This window comes from Chelmon rostratus, chromosome 10, assembly GCF_017976325.1.
Source record: "Chelmon rostratus isolate fCheRos1 chromosome 10, fCheRos1.pri, whole genome shotgun sequence".
In the NCBI taxonomy this organism is placed as follows: Eukaryota; Metazoa; Chordata; class Actinopteri; order Chaetodontiformes; family Chaetodontidae; genus Chelmon; species Chelmon rostratus.
Genome location: NC_055667.1, coordinates 23,766,407 through 23,791,396, shown reverse-complemented (window position 1 = coordinate 23,791,396; position 24,990 = coordinate 23,766,407). Strand labels below are relative to the sequence as shown.

General features: G+C 44.2%; 1 protein-coding gene across 1 annotated transcript in view; it reads left to right on the top strand.

Moving 5' to 3' along the window:
• The window catches only part of magi3a (membrane associated guanylate kinase, WW and PDZ domain containing 3a), a 106,515-nt gene that overhangs the window by 54,479 nt on the left and 27,046 nt on the right, over positions 1-24,990 (top strand). The window contains exons 2-3 of the mRNA XM_041945315.1: positions 9,623-9,739; positions 15,794-15,913. Coding sequence (XP_041801249.1) covers positions 9,623-9,739; positions 15,794-15,913 — 237 coding nt within the window. The remainder of the gene's footprint in view (positions 1-9,622; positions 9,740-15,793; positions 15,914-24,990) is intronic.

Below are 24,990 nucleotides of genomic sequence, written 5' to 3'. Positions count from 1 at the left end.
CTTCTCATCCATGTTGGCTTAGAAGTTGAAAGTGAAAGTTTGGTCTTGGCTTTGGAAAGCAGCTAACAAAATGACTTCACCTGAGGTTGATTGAGATTGAGTTTGCCCAGGAGACTCAAGAGTTCAGTCTCAACTTTTAAGCAAAAATGGACGAGAAGTCCTTAAAGTTTGGGCAGACTTTACCTTCAGGCAAAGTAGCCAAATGCCTGGATCCCCCAACTAAGAGGACTCCTACTCGCTACAGATATATAGTAATGTTTGCATATAAAAAGTGTACTGTTCCATCACTAGACTTGTTGTTAACACTGAATCTCCGTTGTGTGAGCCTCGATGTTACACACAATTCAACACTACCTCAAACACTGAAGCAGATTCATCGCTGTCTGCGTTTCAAAGGAAGAAGCAAGAGGGGAAATAAAGCATTCATTGTAAAAATCCTGGTGATTATTACCTTTTTGCCCCTGAACCCACTAGCAGGACCAACTTTCATATGATGATGCTACTGCCCCCCTCTCCCTCCTGGCCCTCATGGAAAGCGTGAGAAAGATAGTGATGATAATGCAGGTTAAAAAACTAAATTTAATAGAGAATGAACACAGACGATGCAGCAATGTCCTGTTCCCTTTATTTCAGTCAAAGCAGCAATACTACAGCAGCCATAGAAGTCCTTCAAAGAAAACGTGCTCAAACTAAAATTAGTAGTAGTAGTAGTATGCATACAGAATTTTTCATGTTCTAGATGGGGCCTGGGGCTAACTTCAACTGCTTCAATGCACTGCAGTGTATTTTATCACTTGATCATGTTTTGTATCTACAGTAATCTTAATTTGCAAATATAGTGGAGTAGAAACACAAAGTAGCATTAAAGCACTAAAGTAAAAGTGGTGGAAAGTAACATTTATTCAAGTATTGTACTATTTCTATTTGAGGTAGTTTTACTTCATTTAATGACATTTGAGTGAGAATCATATAAACCAGAGAAACGTAAGAGAATATTTGCATCACAAAACGTGCTGGTGTTCTCTAACCCTAACCCTGATAAATGGTTGTAATGATTAATCAACTAATTGATCACCTAATTGTTTCAGCACTAATGTATGCAGATACGTTAGTGCTGGGCCCATTTCAACAAGATGCCACTTGGAGATGTATGTGAGCAGCATCTGGGTCAACAAGAGAGGATACATTAAATCGGCATCGGCAGCTCCTCAGGCTGCGTTTTCCAATACAACGCCCTCCACTCTGTTGTGCGTGTTGTTAGCAGACATGCCGAAAACATCACTGCTGACTACCAATGGCCTTTGAACGGAGCTTTACACACACATACCCAAGCCAGCAGAGCAAACACCTCAGCAGGTACCTGTCCCATGTATGTAAAACACATTCCATAGCAGCAAATACTCAGTGATGCCACATTGTCGCCATCACAAAAGGTCTCTGATATGTAACAGTGCCATCTGGGTGTGTTTTCAGACCTCACAGGATCCTTTATGGGGGTAAAATGTCAGCAGTGTTCGTGAGAGGGAGAAAAAGAACAAGATTTGAAACTTTTGTGTCCACTGGGGCTCTCCCTGATGCATCGGGCGGCATATTGTCAGTGACAGCCCCAGTTATTGAGGCTAAGAGCACATCACTTTACTTGCTCTGCAGAACCGTAATCCACAGAGCTGCAGAGGCTGCTGCCACACAGCTATCTCCATATGGTTCCTCTCTCAGATCCTTCAATAATACACTGATTGATCTTTCCCCATGTCGCTTCTTTCATTCTCTCTGATCCGCTGATGACGATGAAACCGGCTGTCTCCCTCTCTGTATGATGGGATGTAAAGATCGCTCTCTATCATGGAGATGAGGCGAAAAAGATTGCTCGATTCTTTGATCTCTCGGTCGGTCTCCCTTGAAGCTATTGTGCTCAAGTGCAGCGCAAGGGGGTATTTTTTGTTTGTACATTTGGGTTTGCATACTTGTGTGTGTACAGCAGGTGTACGTGTGTGTGTGTGTGTCTGTGTGCAGATAGGCAGATGGAGGTTTCAGACCGCAGCAATGGCAAACAGCAGCAGGCTTTTGATGCTGCACAGTGCAGAAGGGAGCTTCTCTGCATCGCATGGCCTCGACACAACAGATCAGCCAGATGAAGCGCAGGGCAAAGAGGAAAGGTGCATCAAGGCTGGTGTGCATGTGCGTGCAAACGCATACATCTCTCATTGTGAGGACAGCTAAATGCCTCACCCTCACCTCAACCTAAACTAAACCTAATTCCAACTTTACCCTTAATACAGAGTCTTAACCTTTAAACAGCCCTTTGAAGTTGTGAGGACTGGCCAAGGTGTCCTCACTTTCCAAAAATGGTCCTCACTCTGTAGGTAAAAAAACGTAAAGTTCCTCATTATATAGCAAGTATGAGCACACACGCACACACACACACACACACACACACACACACACACACACACACACGTATATGCACAGATAACCATACTCCACCCCTCCTGAGCCCTGCTGCATTATGTTAACGTTTTCACCCAGTCATTTTATCTTGTTTGTATGCTTCACAAGGCAAGGTTAACCTCACTGTTAAAGGTTTAGAGCTGCATTTTAGAGTGAACCGGAGCTGCCGAGATATCGGAGCCTAGAGATGAAAGCGAAACCAGCGGCTAAAAAGAAAAAGGGCAAAAGCCTAAAGACACCTTGTTAAAATCTTGCTCTATTCACCCTCTCGACCATCCTTTCTCTCTCTCCTCTTACTATTCCGATGCCTCGTCGCAATGCTGGAACTGCATGCTTGAACAGTGCCCTTGGCGGAAGAGGTCTCCATGATTCTGTCCTGACTCTGTCCTGCTGTATTGACCTAATTTTTCTTTCTGTTGTGTTTCTTATTTCTTTTTTTTTTTTGCGTACTTCCCTGAAGAGCAGCCCCAACCCTGTGGCACACAAGTCTTTCGCCAGGGCTCTAGTCTCAGTTCATTGTTCTGTATTGAATTTTACACTGTCCAGAATAGCAAACCTGCTATGGAGGTGGTCAGAAAATGAAAACAGAATCATTTGTGTCACTGACAGAATTTGTAGCATTTAGCATTGGAGCTCCCCTTATTGGTAAATGAGACCGTCATTGCCAGCTCAGCCGTGATTCCTGGTTAACATTACCATGATCATGATACTATCACCTGTTACCAATCAACCTGTTTACCTGTGGAATGATCCAAACAGGTGGAGCATCTTTCCCAGTCTTCTGTTGCTCCTGTCCCAACTTGTTTGAAACGTGTTGCTGCATCAAATTCAGAATAAGCAGATTTACAAAAATCTATGAAGCTGATGAGGTATAAAGTTAAAAATATATTGTCTTTGTGCTGTTTTCAGTTGAGTTTATGTCAAAAAGGATTAGCAAATTACCGCATTCTGTTTTATTATACACAGTGTGCAAAACTTTTTTGGAAATCGGGAAAAGGTGCTGTAATTCAAACCGCAATGGTTATTTGGCATCTCTAACATACCGAAAGTCAGCTCTGGAAGATCGTATTTTCACCTCCTTTATTATGCATGACATTAATGGGCAGCAAACCACCAACCACTCCCATCATGGTGGGAGTGTCCATTGAGCTGTACTGGACCTGAAAGACTGCAGGGCAGATAGCAGCGCTCAGGCAAGCGTTTGGACATGGATACTGGACGAAGGAGAGGTTAATGTCACGATCTGTCATTCTGCTGCGCATCACAGGAAGCAGACAGGAGAGGGGAGAAGGACCCGCCCGCTCAGGATGACCGCGGGGTGGATGTGACTGTTCGTTCACCTCCCTGCCCCAGAATCCAAAAGGGACAGACAAGCCTTGGCTCGACCTTAGTGTTACTTCAGCTTTTTGTTAAATGTCTTCCTCTAAGCCACAATAGGATTATAAAGGACAATTTCAAGGTCTTTCCTCACTATCTGTAAAAAAAAAAAAAAGAAAAAGCTTGACAGTTTTGTCACATGCTCTAACTCAGTGACCGGTGAGAACATGGCACCTTGAATGAATGCAAACTCTTTCGGCCATTATTCATTATACCCGCCTACACACACTAGCTGGCTAGACACACACACTTCATGTATCAACAGAATAGGTGTGTACTATTTAAAGGCCGAGAAAGCACGGAGCCAGTTTTATCTCAAACATGTAACTAATGGATATTTAGTAGAGTCAGCCAACAATAGCAGGCAAGCCACCCGGAGCCAAGAATATATTTCTGAATGCTGAGTGCTTTGGGACACCATCTGTGTCTATTGCCAAGTGCGCTGATGATTATCACATTGACTATAATAAGCCCGCAACATTAAGCCTGCACGCAATGTGTAGCAAGACCATTCCTTTCAATTATCCGCTTAAAGAGTTGATCGTGCTATTCTGCCGAGGGTGCAGGGATAATGCCATTGTCCTTGTGGCCCAGCGAGCTCAAAATAGTATCAAGAGTCACTTCTCCTTCGAGCACCTCATCCCTTCAGTGTTATCGACAGGGATTTGATACTCGTGGCTTAAGAATTCTGCTATCCAACATGTTGAAAACTTTTGATTTAGAATTGCTGGGGACCCAACATAACAAAGCTACAGTTAGCATCAGTTACAGTTACAGTCATTAGCCATTTCACAACAGCAGCACCCAGCTTGTGCAGACTGACCTTACGTTGAGATACAATCACGCTAATTGGATTTTAAGAGGGATGTATCTAACCTGAGGGGAGAAAGGGGCGATTGGGGACATCGATTTCCTTTGTGCAACATTTTTCATCCCAAAGCCTACCTCCATTCACAATTAATCTCTTGGGCTCTGCAACCGCTAATTGACTTCATGCCGACTCCTAAACAGTCGAAAACACACCACATGTCAACCATATTGAGAGAAAGTGGAGTGGTAGTAGTTCTACGACCACTATGGCTTTCAGTGAGCATGGGTTTCGGGGTTGAGACCACCGGCGGTGGAACCCCGGATGCCCGTCTGTCTGTGCCTGGTGCTCTTTGGAGAGAAAACAAGACATGCCAGAATTGCAATCTCATTTGTCTCTCTGCCATTTTAAGGAGAGAGTGAAGAATCTGGGTGTCCCTGAGATGCCAGTAAACTGTTGATTCTCTCTCTGCCTGTCACACAGAATGAGGCAGGACATTCTGCTACCCTGACTTGCCAAATGAACCTAACAAGGTGGTAATTAGCAGATGGCGGGGGCTTTCTCGCTGTTTCCGGAGCTGCACTACTGTCAGAGAATTGCCTCATTAGACGCCCACTGACACCCCTGCTGGTGACATCTCCTCATTGCTTCCGCTCTCATTTAGGAAAAGCATTGTGTCTATGCAAGCCTGTTGTAATTTAACTGCCTGTTTGCTGTGTGCATGGGTAAATATCTTTACTGCCGGTCAATTGTTTTGGCCCTGTTGAAGCGAGGGCATGCCAAGAAGCGAGCCAAGCGTCAGGGATTCAGCAGAAGATAGGTGTTTTTGCTTTCGGCAGGATGGTTCTTGTGCCAAATCCGTCCAGCAGTCAGACAGAAAGTTTCACCTGAGTGCTCAGTATCAAACGTGCAAGGTTGGTTGCCAAAAAGTTGCCTTAGTTCAATATTTCTTGCAGTGCCAAGTATTTGGTTTATTCCATCAAAACTTTGGCTCATGAGCATCATTTTTAGCCATGCTAGCAGCATAGCACTATAGAAGGCCAGTCCTCCACTTGTTTCCAGGCTGAAACAGACTCTCAAATGGTTTTAAGTGGATCAAACTTAGTACAGACATTCATGGTCCCCAGAGGATAAAGCCTACTGACTCACCACCATGAGACTGACATTTTTGTTTTTTAGCAAAGTCTCTCAACAGCCATTGGATGGATTTTCATAGAATTCAGAACAGACATCATGTCCCCCTCATGATGAATTGCAACAATGCAGTGGTACCTTGACTTTTCGTCTAATGCCACCACCAGATCAATACTTGTGTCTACAGTTTGTAAAGTAATTTGGTTTTTGACCAAATACCTGCAAAACTATTGGCATTCCTCCAACTTTGCCCTCATACAACCTCACAACCTCCGTTTTTTCCACGACTCACTGTCGTTCCAAAAGCCTGTGGACATTGTAAAGGCTTTGGTGTGCCATGCACTTTGACTGTGTGCCTCACACGTTGAGTCAAAAATGGTGCTGCTGCTTACCTTGCTCTATAATCACAGAACGACTGGAGCTTTTGTCTGGTCTTTTGGCTGAAAAGCAACTTGCCCCTCAATGAAAGACTTTTTGCAAAGCACTTCAATAGTTTTGACATCAGTTACAGAAAATGACAGATGGTGAGGTGAGCTGAGAGTAGCACTTTCCCATGGCAGATACCAAAATGTAAGTGTCTTAAGGGACCGGGCAAGGGATGATGGGCAGCAGCATGTGGTTTGTTTTCATTTCTGCAGATGTGTGTGTGATGGAGAGAGACAGACAGAAAATGGGGGTTTTGTTATTACATCCATACAGCGCACTTTCAGTCTTGAATTAGATCCTTACTTAGATCTTCTTTTATTGATCCAACTAAGACCTCTCCTCTTGCCTTCTCTTGTCTCTTCTCCTCTCCACCTCCTCCTCCCACTCCTTTTACACATAATGTGTAAATAGTGAAAACTAAAGGCAGATTTAGAAGGAGCCAGAGCGGGGGCTTGCTTTTTATTTGCCTTTATCTACACTGATGTAAGAGGCTGAAGACAGGCAGAGGGGCGTTGCGGTAGCGACAGGTAGATGCACACACCACTTGAAAGCTTGTTATGTGAGCGAAAACAAGAGGTTAAGTGGATAGCAGTTGCAGAAAGAAAAGGGAGAGATGCCGGGGAGGCCGATAGCTATTCAGAAAGTGATCTCAAACATAGGTGCGTGGAGCCCTGTGGGGATCTGCCACAGCTGATGAATCTCACAGCGAGAGGCGAAGACGCAGTCAGAGACGGAGCGATGGAATAATGTCAGGGGCAGAGAGGCGTTCCCATGCATCATCATTACTCCTCTCTGCAAATACCCCCCCTCCCTCGCTCCCTCGCTCCCTCTGTTTTTAATGATTCGCCGTCCTTGAACTGCGGCCCCCCTTTTCCCCACCACCTCCCCTGTATGAGAGGGTGTCTAATAGCCAGATGACAAGGCACAAAGGCCTCCATTGTGTCCCACATGCCTCGTACTACCAGCCTGGCAGGCCAGTGATGCGCTGCCTTGTAACCTAGCGGGAAGCTGAGAGCTGCCGCTCCCTCCCTTTCCTCTCTCTCTCCGCTGCTGGAGATATGATGCAGCACGCTAACGCAACCTGACAGCTGGACCACAAAGACTGCCCTGTTAGAAGCACTTGAGTGGGAGTTTGCTTTGGGCAGGGGAGGTGATTTGCGTGTGTGTGTGTGTGTGTGTGTGTGTGTGTGTGTGTGAGGGAGAGAAGAAGGGAGGTGGGGTATCTACCGTTGGTTGCAGGAATCCTGTGGTAACAATTAGCTCCATCCTTTGTCCACAGTGAAACCATCTGATCCAGGGTGGCATTCCCAAGCATGATGAAAGCCCCAGTGAAATCACTCCCACCCCCACCCCCCCTTCAACATGGGAACAGGCCTGACCCGGCAGGGGAGGGAACGGCATGTATATTGTTTGTGTGTGTTTCGGGGTTGTTCATGTCTCATAGCTTCTGGGAACATGGACCGCAGGCTTGTGGCTTTCCAGTTGCAATGCGTAGCCAGACCCAGCTTTTGTTTCCTTGACCCAGATTCCTCACATTCATTGTGCCAGTAAAAAGTCTATAGAGTTACATAATGGAGAGCCATGCTTCTCTTGGCCCTGTCCCTCACTTGTCCCTCCGACATGCTGCAGTTACTAGACTGTTTCAACTTAAGTAAAGCAGCAGGCGCACTCGAAAAACTCCAAAATCACTTGATTTATTAGCTCGTGTGTGTGCCTGCAGAGCAAAAGTATTGAGTTGTGTTGAACGAGCAGTAAGCAAGAACCCAAAAATGCCTTTTAATCAAAAAGTATTTTCAACACCACTTTTTGGGAGGATGTTAATGGGGGAGAATCGACCGGGCAACATAATGCAGCTGATCTGTAGTCCCAGTGGTGTTGGTTTGAGCTCCTAAGGGGATGAGAACTTCATTTCATTTACAATATTTTTTGAATTTGGTAGGCTTTTATCCCCCAGCAGCCAAGTCTATCCTTCAATGCTTCCTGCTGAAAATCATAAAAAATGCTGTTCGAGTTTCAGAGTCGAACTCTTGTCGAGTGTGGGCTGCGTAGGATGCTCCTCACTGTAAATTTTTCATTTCTTTTACTGTGGGAATATTTCTCTTTGTTACAACCCTGCATGATTATTTTTTATTCACTTTCTCTCTGCCTATTTTTTTACTAGTTTGAACCCTGCCACTCGTCTGAAAGGGGGTATCTTTTGCTTGTGTGTTTGTGCATTTGTGAATAGATTCAAACTGAGTTAAAAAAAAAAAAAAAAAGGTTTCACATTGCCGTCAAAGCAAATCTACAATGACTTTTGAGTGTGTGGTTGATCAGTGAACTAGTAAAAATAAGAAGTGTCTGGAACACTATGATAAAATATCCATCAGGAGATTAGCCAACAGCAGAATTAATCTCACAATGGGTAAAGTCATGTATTTCCAGTCTCTGCAGGTGTCTTGCTGGGAGAGGTGTTTTATCTTAATGACTGATGTGCCTCACAGTAGCTTAATGCTCATCTCATTAGGAGTCTGGATGACATTACTCACAGCCTGGCGTCTGCTTGATTTTGATTTGTCAACGTTTTCTGATCTGGTCTGATCCGCGGCGTGTCAACGCTCGCGTCAGAGAGGCTCTTCAGACATCGAGTACGGCGTTCTGGCCTCGCGGAGACCACGCCGAAGAGAGGGAGCTGATGTCGAACACGAAGCTGGATTTTGACAGGTGTTGCCGCCGCTGTGGTAACTGTCAAAACAACTGCAACATGATGTTTTATGTAGATAGTGGACACCAGCGCTCAGGTTAATTGAGTGCCCCCTGCGAGGCGGCTTTGAGGAGAAAGCGCTGGTTATTGATGCAGCCGAAGCCACATTCAAAGCACATTCTGTGAGTGAGTTTTCCCGAGGAAGGAGCTCCTGCGTCACAGCTGGAGCCCACACAGAGGAGGAGTGCTACTAAAGCAAACACAAGGGAAATCTCTCCGTTTCTTCCTCCTCTGTTTCCTCTCTCTGACGCCCTGTCGCTCAGAGCAGAAAGGTAAATTCACCTCCTCTTGAAGATGACTGTGCGGCCTCGAACACTCCCTCAGACAGTGCTGCTGTTCCCAAGAGGCAACAGTCCTAATGTCATTTAACTGCTTTTTATCATGCACACATGTAGCTCTTAATGAACGTGCCTAATTAATGTTTCAGCACACGAAAGCTTCAGTAGCACCTCGCCTTCTCAGGTGCAAGCAACTGCTGTCTGGACAAGGACCCTTTGGATTCACAGCTCGTAGCTTGTGTGGTTGTCCGTCTGAGGCGTAGCTTATTATGAATTCAGATTTCAGAATGTCTTTTTAATTGTCTCCAGATCAAATCATCAGAGTGGGCGTTTGTTAAATGCGCGCCATGCAGATGCCCTCCTACGTGATTTAACTGTCGGACTGACCCAGATTTCTCTTCCCTCTAGGTAAGGTGTTGAATACGGATTTGCGTCACTACCTCAGCCTGCAGTTTCAGAAGGGCTCCCTGGACCATAAGCTCCAGCAGGTGATCAGGGACAACCTGTACCTGCGCACCATTCCCTGTGAGTAGCTTCCACAGCCTTGGGCACCTCAGTCTCCTCTCTCTCTGTCTGGGCTCTGCTTGTTGCCCCCTGATCCCTCCAGATGGAGCCTGGTCTGTTCTCATCTGTGGCACTACCTGCACCATCTTACCTTATTTTCTTGCCAGCCTTTCCTGTCTTTTTAAAGGTAGTAAAAGCACCCAGTCTTAGGATTAGTATAACTATGAGGTCTGAGTAGACTTTGATGTGAAAGGCTAACATTACCCAGCATATGAGTGGAACATCGAAGGCAATGACACGCTTGTTTTTTATGTTTAATATAATGAGTTTTGAGGCTGAATGTATGAAGAAATGAATTAACTTATTTTTTCAGATCATAGTCAGACCTTGGTTATCTTACAATTAAAGGTGTGAAGGAGTTTTTTCCATTCTCTCTTTGCTTTCCAGAGCCAAGTATTTTTTTTCTTTATGAGTCCGCTCCGCTGCTCCTTTTAGAATAGAAGAATAAATAACCAGGACAGAGTGTTTTGTTTTTATACCCGAATGATTTTGAAGCGGACAGCAAGGCCAACAGGCGTAAATGAAAGAGCAGCTGCAATTCTCTCGGCCGCACAGCTGAGTTAAAAAAAAAAAAACGTTTACCATTAATCAGTGCTCCAGACGCTGTTTATTATCTGTCTCAGTTAGCATTTTGAAAGCTCTCATTTATGACATTGTGCACAGAGGAAAAGTCGTTTTAAAAGCAGGCTTTGAAGTTGCATTTATACAATGAAGCAGAAATGACTAATTGGAGATAATCATCTTTTTTTTTGCAGTTGCTCATCTCGCTTCATGAATCTTTGCACCACTTTTTTGTGCAAATGCATTAAACAATTTCCAGTATAAAACACTATACGAGCCCTAAGTGCTCCTTAGCTATTTATTTATACTATATATTATACACATATTATACATTAGCAGCAGTACCAACTTTTCAATTTCAATTAGTTTTGTTTTTCCAATTTCCTCCCGTCATCTTAAAGATTATTAGTTATTTAAGCACAGACAGTTTCACCCAACTCCCAACATGTGACTCTCCTTTACAGAGTCAACATCAAATATATATATAAAAGCTTGTTCCCTGCACGTCTCATGTGAGACGTCGCAGTCTGGCTTCAGCAGCTCAGCACATGTCCCTCGTCCACTCGGCTCACGCCAGCCTGTGCCGGTGGCTTATCGCAGCCTCACTGAACCGCAGTGACCATGCGCCGAGCCCAAGTAGCCACCGCAGCTTGATGCCTGTGCTCATTACAGCAGCCCGAAAGGCGTCTCAGAGTGAGAGAAGCATGACTTCCTCCTTTCACCACACACACAGCGAGGCTTCATTAAATGTCACGGACTTTGCCTCCCACGAAAGATGACGGGAGCTCAAGACAGTGCCAGGGGTCCAGGGCACCACCAAATCCCTAAAACTGGGCTAAATCCCGACCCCCCACCTCCACCGCCAGCTACCTCTCTGTTTCTGTCAGTCCCTGGGCATTAATATCCGGCACAGCAGGGCAATCAGCTCCACGGAAAAAAAGGAAAAAACAAAGCAAGAAAGGATTCAGAAATTTTAAAAAGAAAAAGAAAGCGCCCCATGTTTTCAGTCTGTGTCATTTTCTTATTTTCTTTTTGAGAACATTGAAGAGCTCCTTTTAAGTTTTTTAAAACCAAAGAGACAAAAGAGAATACAGCTTTGCATTGATGTCGCTCAACATGGAACATTTTTCCTACTCCAGAGAAATAAAATGTTAAAAGTGAATCATAAAAATTGACAACAATATCAAATAAAGTTTCTCCTGACGATTTCATATAAAGACTCCATTCATCCACGGGGCCTTTAAATTATAAATGCAGCCTCAAGGAATGAATGCAGACGTTACAAACGCAAATGCAAGCTCCTTTTCATTTAATTACATCAACTTTATCATTTTATAGCAGCGCTTCATACCAGAAATAACTTAGATTGTGATATAATCTCTCCATGCTGCAGAAGAAATGATAAGATAACATTTTTGGACTAGTGTCATTCTGAAGTATTAATCAGTATTAATTCCTCCTCTGCTGAATACACGACTAAGATCATGCAGTAATGAATAGTGGCAATGCATCATTCATTTGACCATTGACGCTTTCACTGTGCTCATCTTTTAACTCCCTGTCTACACCAGAAGTGGGTCAGTGGATGTGTTCACCATCGCACACTGGCGTACTACTCATACTGGGAGGGAAGTCAAATTGCGTATGTAGTGTGTTCCAGCTGCATGATACGTATGTGGATGCTGTTTACGTGAGAAATACCTGGATGTTGACCAAACTAGCAAGAATTTCTGAGCATGCAACGTGAGCTTACTGGTCAACTGTCCCAAAATGCATTGCGTCTGATCTCCAGTAATGTGATAGATACAGTGATAAGTGGTGAGTTTAACTGGCAGCATGCAGTATGAACTGATGTGCAGTGTGTTAGTATGAACGCAGCACTCTGTAATGTTGCACTGGGTGACTTCTGCTCAATTTTGCAGTGTAACACAGAGATGTCATGTTTCAACCACAGTCTTTCAGACGTCAGCTGCTGTTTCCGTAGCGATGCAACTACATGGATGTATATCAGAAAAGCTTGTTTTAGGGAACGCTTGTTTTCCTACAATCTAATACATCTGGATCAGTTCATTAATCAAAATTGCATGATTAATAAAATATATGTTATGTTGTTGGGCGAGAAGCTAGGTTTATATTTATTAGCTTGTACACAAACAAAGCAAAAATCAGCTAGTTTAGTTTTAGCTTGTGACAAATTGAAATAGTTTTAGCAACAATAACATAACATGAATTACTGCACTGATAAGTTAAGCATCAGTGCACATCAAGGTACTGTCGCAATATGGAAGGTAGTTCAAGCTGTTTCAACTTTGCTCCAAAAAAGCTTCTTTTTAATCTGATATCTGCAGTCCGTGTTGTGCTTTCAGGCCACGTGACCCGCTCATAAATGTGGATGCGTTTTCCTGACTTTACCAAATTTATAGTAGGGAGTGAGGATCCGTCAGAAGCAAGAAGTTTGACTTTTCTCCTCGTTTCTTTATTCTTTGTTCATCGTTCTGTTGCCGTTAGCATCCGGGAGCCTCGCTGCTAAACGCTCATCACTTGGCTTCTGGTGCCCCGTAGAGCAGGTGTTCAACCTGCTGGTTTATACCGGCACAAATTAGACTTCACACGTAACACTGGAGTGTTGGCTTTTGTTGTTCAACCACAGCAACCCCTGTAGACCCAGTAACCACTAGCACTTTTCAGTTCGACACTTTCGTCCCGTATTGTTTTCATCTCTTCAAAGCGGGGCCTGTGAGGAAACTAAAGCAGTTAAAGCGGTGCGTTCTTTTCCGGCGAGAAACGAGAGGCAAATTTCCTCCTGTCTTTTCTTCAAAGCTCCTCATCCCAGCGCTCCTCTCAGATGATTAAATTTCTATTTTCTTAGCAGTCTCTCCTCACGCGGCCGAGGTGTAATAATACTGTTCCCTCGCAGCTGTCCAGGTGTGGAGGCTGAGGAGATTCACCCGTCTACACACACATCGGCATCCGCAGCCTTTGTTTCCTCATTTTCTTTTCAAGCTTTAATCCTCTGTGGAAACTCCATTACCTCTTGAAATTACAGTATGTTCTAGCAACACGAGACACCAGATGATAAAAGTATAATTACAACGCCCCGTGATGGTGTTATGAGAATTTAAACCGTAAAAGTGGTAAAACAGATCCAACTTAGTGGAGAATCTTCAAGTAAATTAGCTGAATAAACAATCAAAAGCTAAATCACTGCGTTTCTCTATTCCCCTCTTCCAGAAACGAGCTCATATTTCCTCCTCCCTCTGTGGCTTAGCTGGCCTCCTCTGATCGCTCTGGTTGACATAATAAAAGATTGTCTTTGCGACAGACTAAGCTGTTTCAGATGTGATGGCTCACACTGCAGCCAGGATGGATGTTGACACAGAAAGAAAATGAAGAATGGGGACAGGTTCCTATTAAACTCGGAGGTAAAATCCCTCGCGCCTGCAGCGCAGCCAGATAGCAGCGAGGTTCAGCTGAGGTACCGTAAAAGCCCTGATTACATCTAAAATGACGGTAAGCAGAGTCGGCATGTCGGGGAGCGTGAAATCATTTTCATAACAATATGTTTTCAGTGTCTCACAGACGAGAGCATCAATAAGGCAAAACATGACTCTTTCTCTACCAGATGCAGCACTTATGCTGGATTATGATTTAATGACTGGAGCTAAGCAGGAACTGGAATGCAGTGGAGAGCTGGAGTGGGAGCGTGTTTTAAGTAAAAAGGCAAATTAAATATTTTAAACAGTGGTGGAGAACAGAGAGAAAGTACAAAGTTAAAGTCAGTGTTGCTTCTGTTGCTTCAAGATCATAAAAAACCTGACCTTGACCGTCGCAACTGGCGAGAAGGAGACAGTACGCCGTAAAACGTGTCACTGATTTTTACTCCCGTGACCTTGCAGAGTTTAGCTTCGGTTTATGCACCTGAACCTGAAAAAGTCTTGGAAACAGGTGGGACATCCAAACGTCAGCTACTTCTGCTTTGAGGCTTTTCTTTTCACGCCACTTTTCTGTTTCTGCTCCACCACTTTTTACTTCACTACAATTATTTCACTTCATTTCACTTCACTTTATTATGTTTTGTTGTAAATAAAAATACGCAATGCCCATTTTCACAATTCTAGCTAAAACAAGTAGTTGATTAATTAGATAATTGATTGACAATCGATTTGATAATCGTTTTTCATTGAAAAGCTGATTCCAGCTTCACAGATACAAAGATTTGCTGCTCTTCTTTTAATTATTTACGTTTATTTTTGATCATTCTGAGGGTGTCACTCTGGACTCTGGGTGCAGCAATTTAACTATTTAAAAACTGATGCAAACTGACCGATCAATTAGTTTACAGAGAAAATAATCAGCTGGTTAATCCATAATAAAAATAGTCATTAGTTCCTGTAAACAGTAGTTAAAAAATGAGCTCCACCTCAACCAGCTACATCTGCAACTTCCTGCATTTAACATTAATGCACGAGTATAATAATAATCTGTCTATATTAATAGTCTGATGATATCATGTATAAAGGTATAACAGTCACAGGTGACATTTTTCTGCAGTGAGTACTTTTATTTTTCATACTTCAAGTACATTTTCCTGATTGTACATACTTTTATTTAAGTAACATTTTTTGTGTTTGGACAGTCAGGTATTAGTACTTAATAATAGGATTTGAATGCTTTCTCCACCACTATGAGGCTGTAATCTTTAATGTTACTGAATAGGACTTTGTGAAGGTAAAGGTCTGGAGGTGTCAGTGTTTGAGTTAATTGTATAAGTTCACACATTCATTGTTTGGTTTATTACACATATGGATGTCTCAGAAAAGTTCTGGCATTAATAAGATTTTTACTTGAGTCGCTTAATGCGGACAAGTCTATACCTGTCTGTGTAATCATTATATTCCATTATATTGCCATGGAAACCAGGGAAATGTTAGATTTGGAGGAGAAATTGCTTTGTGAGTACACTGCAGATTCAATAGTAGTGTCATTATTTAACAAATATACAGAAGGTCAGCGGTGAAGTTAGATTTCATCCATTCATGCACCATCCTTTCACTCCTCGTCTCCGTTATTTATGGCATTCGTATGGTATTTAATTGCATCCTTAAGGGATAAAGGTGCTGTTGGAAGTCAAAGTGAAAGTGTGCAATTAAAATCCTGTTCGTGATCATTATCATCAGTTACACTCGCTGTGGATTCTGACAGCTGTGCTGCTGTGTTTTCTCTGTTTCACATTTTAATAATGAATTCATAGCTCTGTGGTCCCAGCGCTGTTCACTATTCATGATGTAGACACAGATGCACCCCTGAATGCTGTATTTGGACTTGAATCACATCCCCGTGGGCATGTTGGATGCAGTGTCACTTCCAACTCCCCCACCCACCCCCGTATTAGTGAATGGCACGTTCCATTTGTTCGAACGTTCCCTCTGTCTTAAACTGTGTTGCTGTTGGCAGGCACCACTCGGCAGCCCAGAGAGGGGGAAGTTCCTGGAGTGGACTACAATTTCATCAGTGTGGGGGAATTCCGTGACCTGGAAGAAAGTGGACTGCTGCTGGAGAGCGGCACCTATGATGGTAAGTCCCAACACAACACATACTGCAGCTCCACAACACTAAAGATCAGCCGGCACTGGCCACAAGAGAGTGATCACTGATTAGCTTACCAAGTCCAAAGTTTCATAGTTCACCTGTTTTGCACAATCAAATTATTCTCCAACTCCGTGGACCCTCCATCAAACAGCTCGGCTCCCAGGCTGGCCGTTCCCTTGAGCCGGCAGCAGAGCGCTGGCCAGGGGGATCCCAAAGCTTTTCACTCAAGAGGTGTCACTTTTCATTTGAAGACTGAAGGCCTTCTTCGTGGAGGTCTGAGAGCATTTTCTAATGATTCATCTTGTTATCATTATGGGGTTTCCATGATTTTTAGGAGTCTGTTCACACTGGTATCAGCTCAGAAAAATGCAGTTTATTTTGTCAAAACATGAAATGATAATAGGCTAATTAGGACTTTTTTTTTTTTTTCGAAAGCCCAGCCCCCGCAGTGTCTGCTTGGAAAAGTTTGGGCCCTCAGACAAGTGTAGTTGAGGATCCCTGCTGTGGATGGTGGATATATAGACAGTTTATTTTGAGGACGAAGTAGAATGACCCTAATTGCACAAATTCCACCGCTTCTCCATCTTGGTTAATCCCAGTTGTTCATGTTGGCCGGACCTAGAGAATCAAAGGAAAGATCCGTTGTTGCCTTTCAGCTGTGGTCCGATTCATGTCCACAATGACCTCTTACAAACGAACCAAGAGGAGTAAACGTGAACTCACAGGGACCTCCTTCAATGGACAGTTAGATGTCTGCCATCCTGCATCACCACCTCTGCATGAACCCACACCCCCTCACATTCCTGTGACCGACGGCAGGTCGTGCAGCACTTCACTGCCTTTTATGTGTATATTTATGTCCTCAGTAAGAGCTCACCAAGAAATAACCGAATATGAGAATTAGTAGTCGAGACTGCAGCTCGACCTTGTGTCATGAATAATGAGGAACAGGTATTAACAGGATGGAAGAGAAGAGTTCCAACATAATATTATAGGAAGGCGCTTGTTTTTTAAGGAGGAGTTGCCAAAACACACAAACGCAACATGCCTCTTTTGGTCGGACTGGGAGGACCCCCACACTCACGGGGTGTCGCACATAGATGTTACCATGGTTACCAGATGATCTTACATAAATAGGCCTTATATGCTGCTTATAGCGATCACAGTAGTTTAGCCTTTGAATTGATGCTAATGCACATATCTACTGTCATAAAATCGTGTATTTGGTCAGTTCTGCTGACATAAACAAACCAGAGTCCACTTTGAATGCGCAGCTTTTCAGGTGGTCTCAGTCCGCTTGTTTGGACCGAATCAGAATTTAGTTGGCAGCTTTCACAGCAGCGACGGACTCCCCAAAGAGGAAATGAGCTAAGATGGAATATAGCTTACTCGGGAAGACCATAAGAGAAAAACTGCTCCCCGAAGAGGGAGTACGGAACAATACATTGTCCCAGTCTGCCCTGGGGACACGGCTGCTGCTGAGGATGAGTCCCCTCGCCACGCTCGGGTTATTGGTTCTCTTGTGAATTTGCTGAGCTGTGCATCAGTAGGTCACCAGGTGAAGTCAACACATTGCACATGTCATCAGTCTGTAACCATTAATGTGACAGAACCAGAGATAATATATCCCCAGGTGAATTTGTTGCCGCGGAGAACTTCATCCCGGTCCTTTACACGTTGTGTTGGCTCTGCAGGAGCCCTCTCGTCTGCCCTCTGTCCCACATCGGCCCCTGCGAGACCGGCCCTTCATCCCTGAACCTATGAACCAGTCAACAGAATGAATAATGGATCTGCTCTGCCCTTCCCGGCTTAACACAACACAACCGTATGTGTACTGAAGGCACAGATTCAGAAGCCCTCACAAAGTTAATCGTTAATTTCCAACTTCTGACCTCTGATTCACCACAGATAAACTGTTGGGCAAACTTTTCACACACAAGCAATGACGTACAGACAGTCAGGCAGACACACTTGAGGGCAGGGAAAGAGAGGGAGAGATATTTCCCACGTAATGAATGATTTCCACATGGTGAGTTAGTCATTGACTACAGATCTGTGAGTAGTCGCTACAGGCCATATACTGTAAAATTAACCGTAATTCACACAGACATGCATTCCTTTGGAGACACATTTTAAAACAGCATCGAGTGGTGTGTGGGGAGAGTTGAACTTATTGCGGAGCTGCTGCCTGGATTTGCTGTTTAATGAATTTTACATCATCGCCTTTGGTCAGAGATGCAGGTTTTGCTGTAAAAGAATAAAATTTCGATTGAATTCTGGATGCAATAAGCACACCTAAATTAAATATACCATAAACCGCCTCTTGGTGGAGCCTTGTACTTTGATCTCATCCCTGTTTTCATTAGTTGCACCTTTTAATCTCATGTGCTCTTTGTGCCGTGTGTGTAGTGTTCACATTTTCTGATGTCTTCTCTTGTTTTGTTGTGTTTTATTGTTTCCATGCCGCAGAAAGAATTTTCCTCTTGTGGGACTGAATCTGAGCTGAACTTTGAGTGTCAAGGGCTCGGGGAAAACCACACTCCATTCCAACCTAGTTTCTCATCGCAGTCAGTCATTATTCATGTCCCTCCCCCCAACGTGCCGAGCTTCTTCAGCACACGTTATGTTTCTCCGTCTGAATGAGACCTTACTGTATCTGTGGCTGATTGAATGGAAACATCGACCTGGGCGGCCATGTTCACAGCTGTGACTAATCCTCCAGACCTGTGAACAACAGGGGCTTGATGTAACCGTGGTTAATCTGTAACCAATAGTGACATTTACTCCCACTTCTCTTCTGGAGCCAATATCTGAAACAATGAGCGTTTCACAGATTGGTTGTCATATCGCTCACCAATAATAGAAAGTTATTTCAGGAGAAAAAAACACTAAACCAAGCATAAAAGAGGAAAATTCTATGGGTTTATGATTACTCCCCAGCATTAATCCATTACATTTTCAGCCCCCAGCAGTCTCGCTCTCTGCATTCCAAGCAGGTCTTAGTGCGAGGTTGACTCAGCTGTCGACGGAGTGGATGGGAAAGTTTGAACCGCACAAAAACAAAGAGATTAGTTTGCCGGTTCCAGTTCTGCAGAATGATGGAAGCGTCAGGGTGGGAGCAACACTTGTTACCTTGGCTGCGCCGCAACGCTCAAGAATTAGATTTGCGTGCGCGCGGGAGTGTGCGCATGTATGTGAATTAGGGCATATCCAATTTTCTACTCCTAACTGTGGACGGTGCAGGAAAGCCAGCGGTATGAATCATTCATGGTGGAGACAGGGAGCTGAAATGGACAAGCAGAAGTCAGGGAAAGCAGGTGTCTCTCTCTCTCGCTGTTGAAGCTCAAAGTTAGCAACAGGAGGGTTAGTACAAAGTTGATACGAAGACTTTTCTGTCTTATTATTCACAAAGTTATGTTAACATTGCCATTGTATGCCATTATATCATGGGCTCTATTCAGGTTGTATAAAGCAAGCTGCTTCCAGATCTGCAGACCCCATAAGGCGGTATGCCTGCACAGTCCTGTTTGCATGGACTGGCATGGGAACCATTACCTTGACTGGGTAGGTAGTTTCATGGGTCAGCATGAAAGTGGCCTTCTGCAAGGACGCATTGGAAATACAAAACAGCACAGAACTGCACACCATAAATGAAGCATAAAAGGCTGGGACAAAGATGAAAAAGGACGAGAGTTATAGACAAGACCGTGCTATGGTGCTTTCATTCCAGCTGACAGTTACAGACTGTAGTTGTAAGCCTGTTCGGCACCAATTTGACGGGGGGGATGATGAAATCCCCTTTGTGCGGTACAAAATGTATTCCCTTTGACAATCATGGACTTTACTGGAAAAGAAATGACCATTTGCCATCCCCTTGTTTTACTGGACCACATTCACTACAACCATTTTATAATAGGGTCTTTTTTGGTATTATAGGCTTTGTGAAGTTCTGAGGCAAAGCTGCGTAGCTGTGGATTAGATAGAAACAGGGCAACGGGCCAGAAGTCACAGAGGAGGGAGGGTGCAAAGGTGCTGCGCTAGCAACAGCTGCCCACTCCTAGGAGCTCGCAAAACGGAGGCTAGAAAGATTAAAAAGCGCCTCAGCTCTGAGAACTGCACTGCTGAAAGCACAGGAGTTGGATTAGTGTTGTTATTGGACACATCCAAATAACATACAAGAACAAAAAAATAAAATAAAAGTGGAAGAAGAGGAGATAGAGGGATGAAGAGAGAGGGATTAGGATGGATGAGAGCAGCTTAATAAGAAAAATAAGGATGAAAGTAAAGGCAGGAAGGGTGTGTAATTTATGCTGGGTGTCACTACGCAGAGAGAGGAGATGAACAGAAACTGGAAGGGAAGTTTATTTATGAGAGGCAGGTCACACACACACACACACACACACACACACACACACAGGGAGTAGAGGAATGCAAGGTTGACAAGGTTGGCTCGTAGAGTGTGGGCATCCATGCCAAGCAGCGCCGGAGCCCCGTGCCAAGGCTGGAGCACAAGATGGGCTTCACCCGCCTGGGGCACTGGCAGTCAGCAATGAGGCCCGGGCAAACTGGGCACTGCCCAAGAGACTGGGAGCCCGGCCTCAATGATTAATGAGGGTCTGTGACTGCGGTTGGCAGGTTCACAGAGGCAGAGGGATAAACGCAGGCGGGAGGGTGGGGCAGGGGGAGCCGGCGAAGGCAGAGCCAGACAATGAGCCCTTGAGAGGTTTTCCCGAACTTCCACAGCATATGGGATGTCTCCGACTTCCATTTGTGTTTGAAAACATTGCCTCAAATCCATTCGCTAGCATTTCCCATTGCTAAATGACGATGGCTGCATGCTCTCTGGCGCCTCCATCACAGCTTATAATGAAAGTTCTTCTCAGTGATACAGTGAGATTTGAAGAGGTCATGTCTCACTGCAGATGGTCACAGTCCAACTCGTGTTTTGTTCAGACTCCCATAAGTTGGAGATGAGATATGCTGCCAGCTGCTGACTGAAAAGTGACATCTACACACACACACACATGCGTTCTTTCTCACCCATAAACACACATGCATATTTCAGCGTTGGCGCCCAACGGGAAGCAAAGTTTAAAAAAAAAAATGCTCCCTTTGACATGAAGCTACTTCTCTCTGGCAGCAAACACAACCCTGCATGTGCAACATGAGTGAATGACTGTGTAATTCGCTGACGGTGCCAAGCAAGTGTTGGCCCAGGCTGTTAAAATGAAAATGGCTTTGCCTTACTGTGTCCACCCACCGCTCTCACAAGGCTGCAAAAAGGGCTTTAATGTAATAACACTGCTGGAATTATCAGCCCTCCGTGCACACTGTTTCTGCTGCTGTTACCTTTAACACCGCTGCTTGTCATTTCGCCACCTCGTGACAAAAGGGAAGCAGAATTGAAATTACATAAGCTGCTGACGACGGAAAACGTTGAGTTCGACGGTGTAATGACTTGTAATATTTTTATCCTGCTTCAGACAAAGTAGCCTCTTAGAGGTTAAACATAGCAGCCAAATTGAGACGTGCATGAACCTCAGCAGTTTTATCCTCCTAGTCAGTCGTACAGAACAGTACTAAGTATACATCTTGCATACGTGTGTGTTGTACAATTGCTTGAAATGCTCGTATATGTTTGTGAGTGGGCGACTGACTGTACAGCCTGTAGAATCCCAAGGTCAGAAATTTGATCCATCAATAGGGAACAGCTCGCGGAAAGAACAAGTCCTTCCAAGATATCAGTGTTTCTCACTCTTTCTCACTTTTTTTTTTTTTTTTTTTTTTTTGCTGTGTTGCTTCTCGCCCATTGTTCCATTTAGAGTAGAACACAGCATGTTGACGTGTTGATTCAGCGCCCATATCAACAGGTGGCTATTTCTGCACACACACACGGTCATGGGGAGTTGTTAGCATGGTGGCTCCCAGGCTTTTCTTTTTCTTCTTGCGAGAATGAACATGTGACGAGGCTAGAGAGCAGGGCCCAAAATGCAGACAATTAGACATGGGAAAGGTGGCTAGGTGAAAGTTTATTTAGGCAGCGGTAAGGGGGAAGAGTTGGTTGAGGTGGTGTCTCCAGACACAGGGAAGGCAGGGGAGGCAAGCAAGCAGGCAGCGAGGAAGGGCCGTGTGGCACAGCGGTGGCTCGAGCTGACTGGTACAGGCGCTGGGTGGCTTGAGGGTAACGAGCTGGATCCTGAATATAGAGAACACAGGTAAATATAAGAAATCACAAGCGAAAATTCTCTGAGGCACTAGCATACAATCTACCACAAAGCGATGACAATCTGGCAGCGAGAACAACGGCGGGCCCGCCTTAAGTAAGCTCCTGATGAAGATCAGGCAAAGGTGTGTGCAGCCAGCTCCTCCTCCAACATGCAAGCCACACCGATACTGTCAGAGAGAGCACACACAAAACCCAACCCCCAGCCTCACATACCCACACACCACAGAACAGTCTATTAATCTAAGCTGTAATTAAGGTGGGAGTTTTGAGGTGGTCACTCTGACATCACCAGGGTTGCCAAAGGGCGACCAGACACCCTGTTCAGATCCAGACCGATTTTAGAATTTGTCCCGGCATCCCAGCAGGGAAGGTCTTTGTCCTGGTAATGAGACACTGGACATCCTTTAATGAGGCAGAGTTATGTATCAGGATCAGGGAAAGGTTAGATCAGCTTGCTCTCTACATTACGTCAGTTGTGAGGGAAAGCAGCTCAACTACACTGAATTCAACTTCTCATTCTGGACCACCAATTTTCAGGAAACTATCTGTGAAGTTTGTCTTTTTCGTCCCCTCTTGCTAACATCGTGCTATCCAGACAGCAGCACGAGCATTTTATTGTGCTTGTTATCAAAAAAGGAATTTCTTTACTCTAAACCAGGCTAATTCAAGTTAAGCTCAAAGTGCTTTACAAGAAAGAAATCACATGCACCTAGTGAGTGCTTCACATAAAAAAGACAGAATGGAAATAAAACAGATGAAAAATGAATGGAAAATAAGATGGAGAATAAAACCCACTCAGTGAAAATAAGGCAAATAAAGACAATGCATACAACCACAGAATAAAATAATAAAATATAGTTAAAAATAGATTACATCGAATGCATAAAATCAAGTCAAATACAACATTTTAATATTAAATATTCAGCGAGCTGCTTCTCTCATATCTGTAGGTAGTTTGCTGCAGAGCTTTGGGGCGTAATGGACAAAGGCTGCAGCCCCAGTTTTCTTTTGACTGCTGCTGGAAACCTCCAGTAGACCAGCAGCAGATGATCGCAGGAGTTAGCGATGGAGCTTGGTCCTAATCCATTAAGAGCTTTATATACAAGGAGGAGCACCTGAAAATCAATTCCGAAGCACTGAATGTGTCTGTGCAGTCTGGTTTTGTTCTTTCGCCATTTTAATTTCATCACATGGCCAGCATTATTTATTCTATTATTCTTCAGTTGGTCATTCACTTCTTTATCTATTACTTATCTGTTAGAATCACAAATATCCATCTGTTTGATCGAGCCCGTTCTCGCTGCCCGTTTCGGCCCTTTTTTAATAATTAAGTCTAATTGATGCAGCTAGTTGAAATCTTTGATATGATAAAACACACTATATGCAGTTGTCCCATCAAAAGAAATGCTGCGGACGTTTATTTCTGGCACATTAGAATATTAATAGGACGGAGCACTCTGTTAAGTGGAGCTGTGGATAATTAGTAAGTACTGTTGTATATTACAACATGATTATATATGCACTAAATAAGATAACAGAACTGACTGTAGATGTCTGGGGAGCCCGGCTGTGCCCCACAGTCACAGGATACGTGACGCTAAATGAAATTACTTGAGGTAAACAACAAATGAGGAGCCACACGAGGTTGATACAAACAGCTCATTTAATGATCCCAAAGACTCTGCGAAGAGACGTCTCGCTTCGTTCTGTAGGTGAAGTTAAAACAGCCCGCCGCTGCTCTTTTCCCACGTCGTGCGGTTTCACATCCACACTGGATGGAGTTATAAATTCTCGTCAATGAGCGCTTTTCATACTGTGGCTCGTTAGTACAGTATAATTACAACGCGATCCATCTCAGTGCACTTCCTTATTGTGGCCAGTGTCTCCCAGCTCCCTGCTAATAGGTACTTACAGAGGCTACGTGCACCTTTGTGTGAGCTTCAGAAACCGAGGAGAGCACAGAGCAAATTACCACTTCTAATTTAACTCCCTCAATTTGCATTCCATCAGCAAGCATCCTATTAATTACAAACCTAGTAAAGGATTTAATGGTTTTGAGTAAGGAACTGATATTAACGCTTCGTGAATTAAAACACGGATTAATGTAATTACCTTAATCGATTATTTAGCATGACTCTGTATTTACAAGCAAATCAATCTGTATCCCGTCTTGTTTGTCTTACTTTCACGATGGTAAACAGGCTTTTGAGAATATTTATTTAAATGAGACAAATTAAACTCTAGCAAAGATTGTGCCTCATTTCGCTCTGTGTGGAACTTTAATTCCCTTGTCACAAAATTTCCGTCAGTGAGAAAGCGCCCCTCACCCTCCCCGTCCTTCCCCCTTTGTTCCCATCCTCGTTTCACTCTCCTCCTCCCGGTAGACTCCTTCGTCACAGTGTCTGTCCGCTCCCTGATGCGCCGTTTAACTGTTACAATGCAATGTTCAGCCACTCAGACACAGCTCGGTCTCAATCCCACACAAACAGCGGAGGGCTGTGGTTTCGCAGAGCCTGAGAACAACCAGCGAATCAATATTTGTGCCGCCGTTTCCCAACTATTTTCTCACCTCCCGTGCTTTTAAGTTTTCATCCTTTCTGTTATTCCTCATGCTGTTGCACGGGGAGCGAAGGTAATGAGTGGCAAAGTGGGTCACCCGCCTCCTATAGTTGAGGAAAGGCTCGCTGCGTTGAGTAAGGGCTGCTCGCTGCCTTAGGCACCAACATGACAGCAGAGGGCCAATCGAGGGCTTGAGAGCCCACCTTGGCGTAAACGCTGTAGTCATTGTTCCCCTGGGAATGAAGCAGCAAATATGACACAACAACAGTCCAGGATA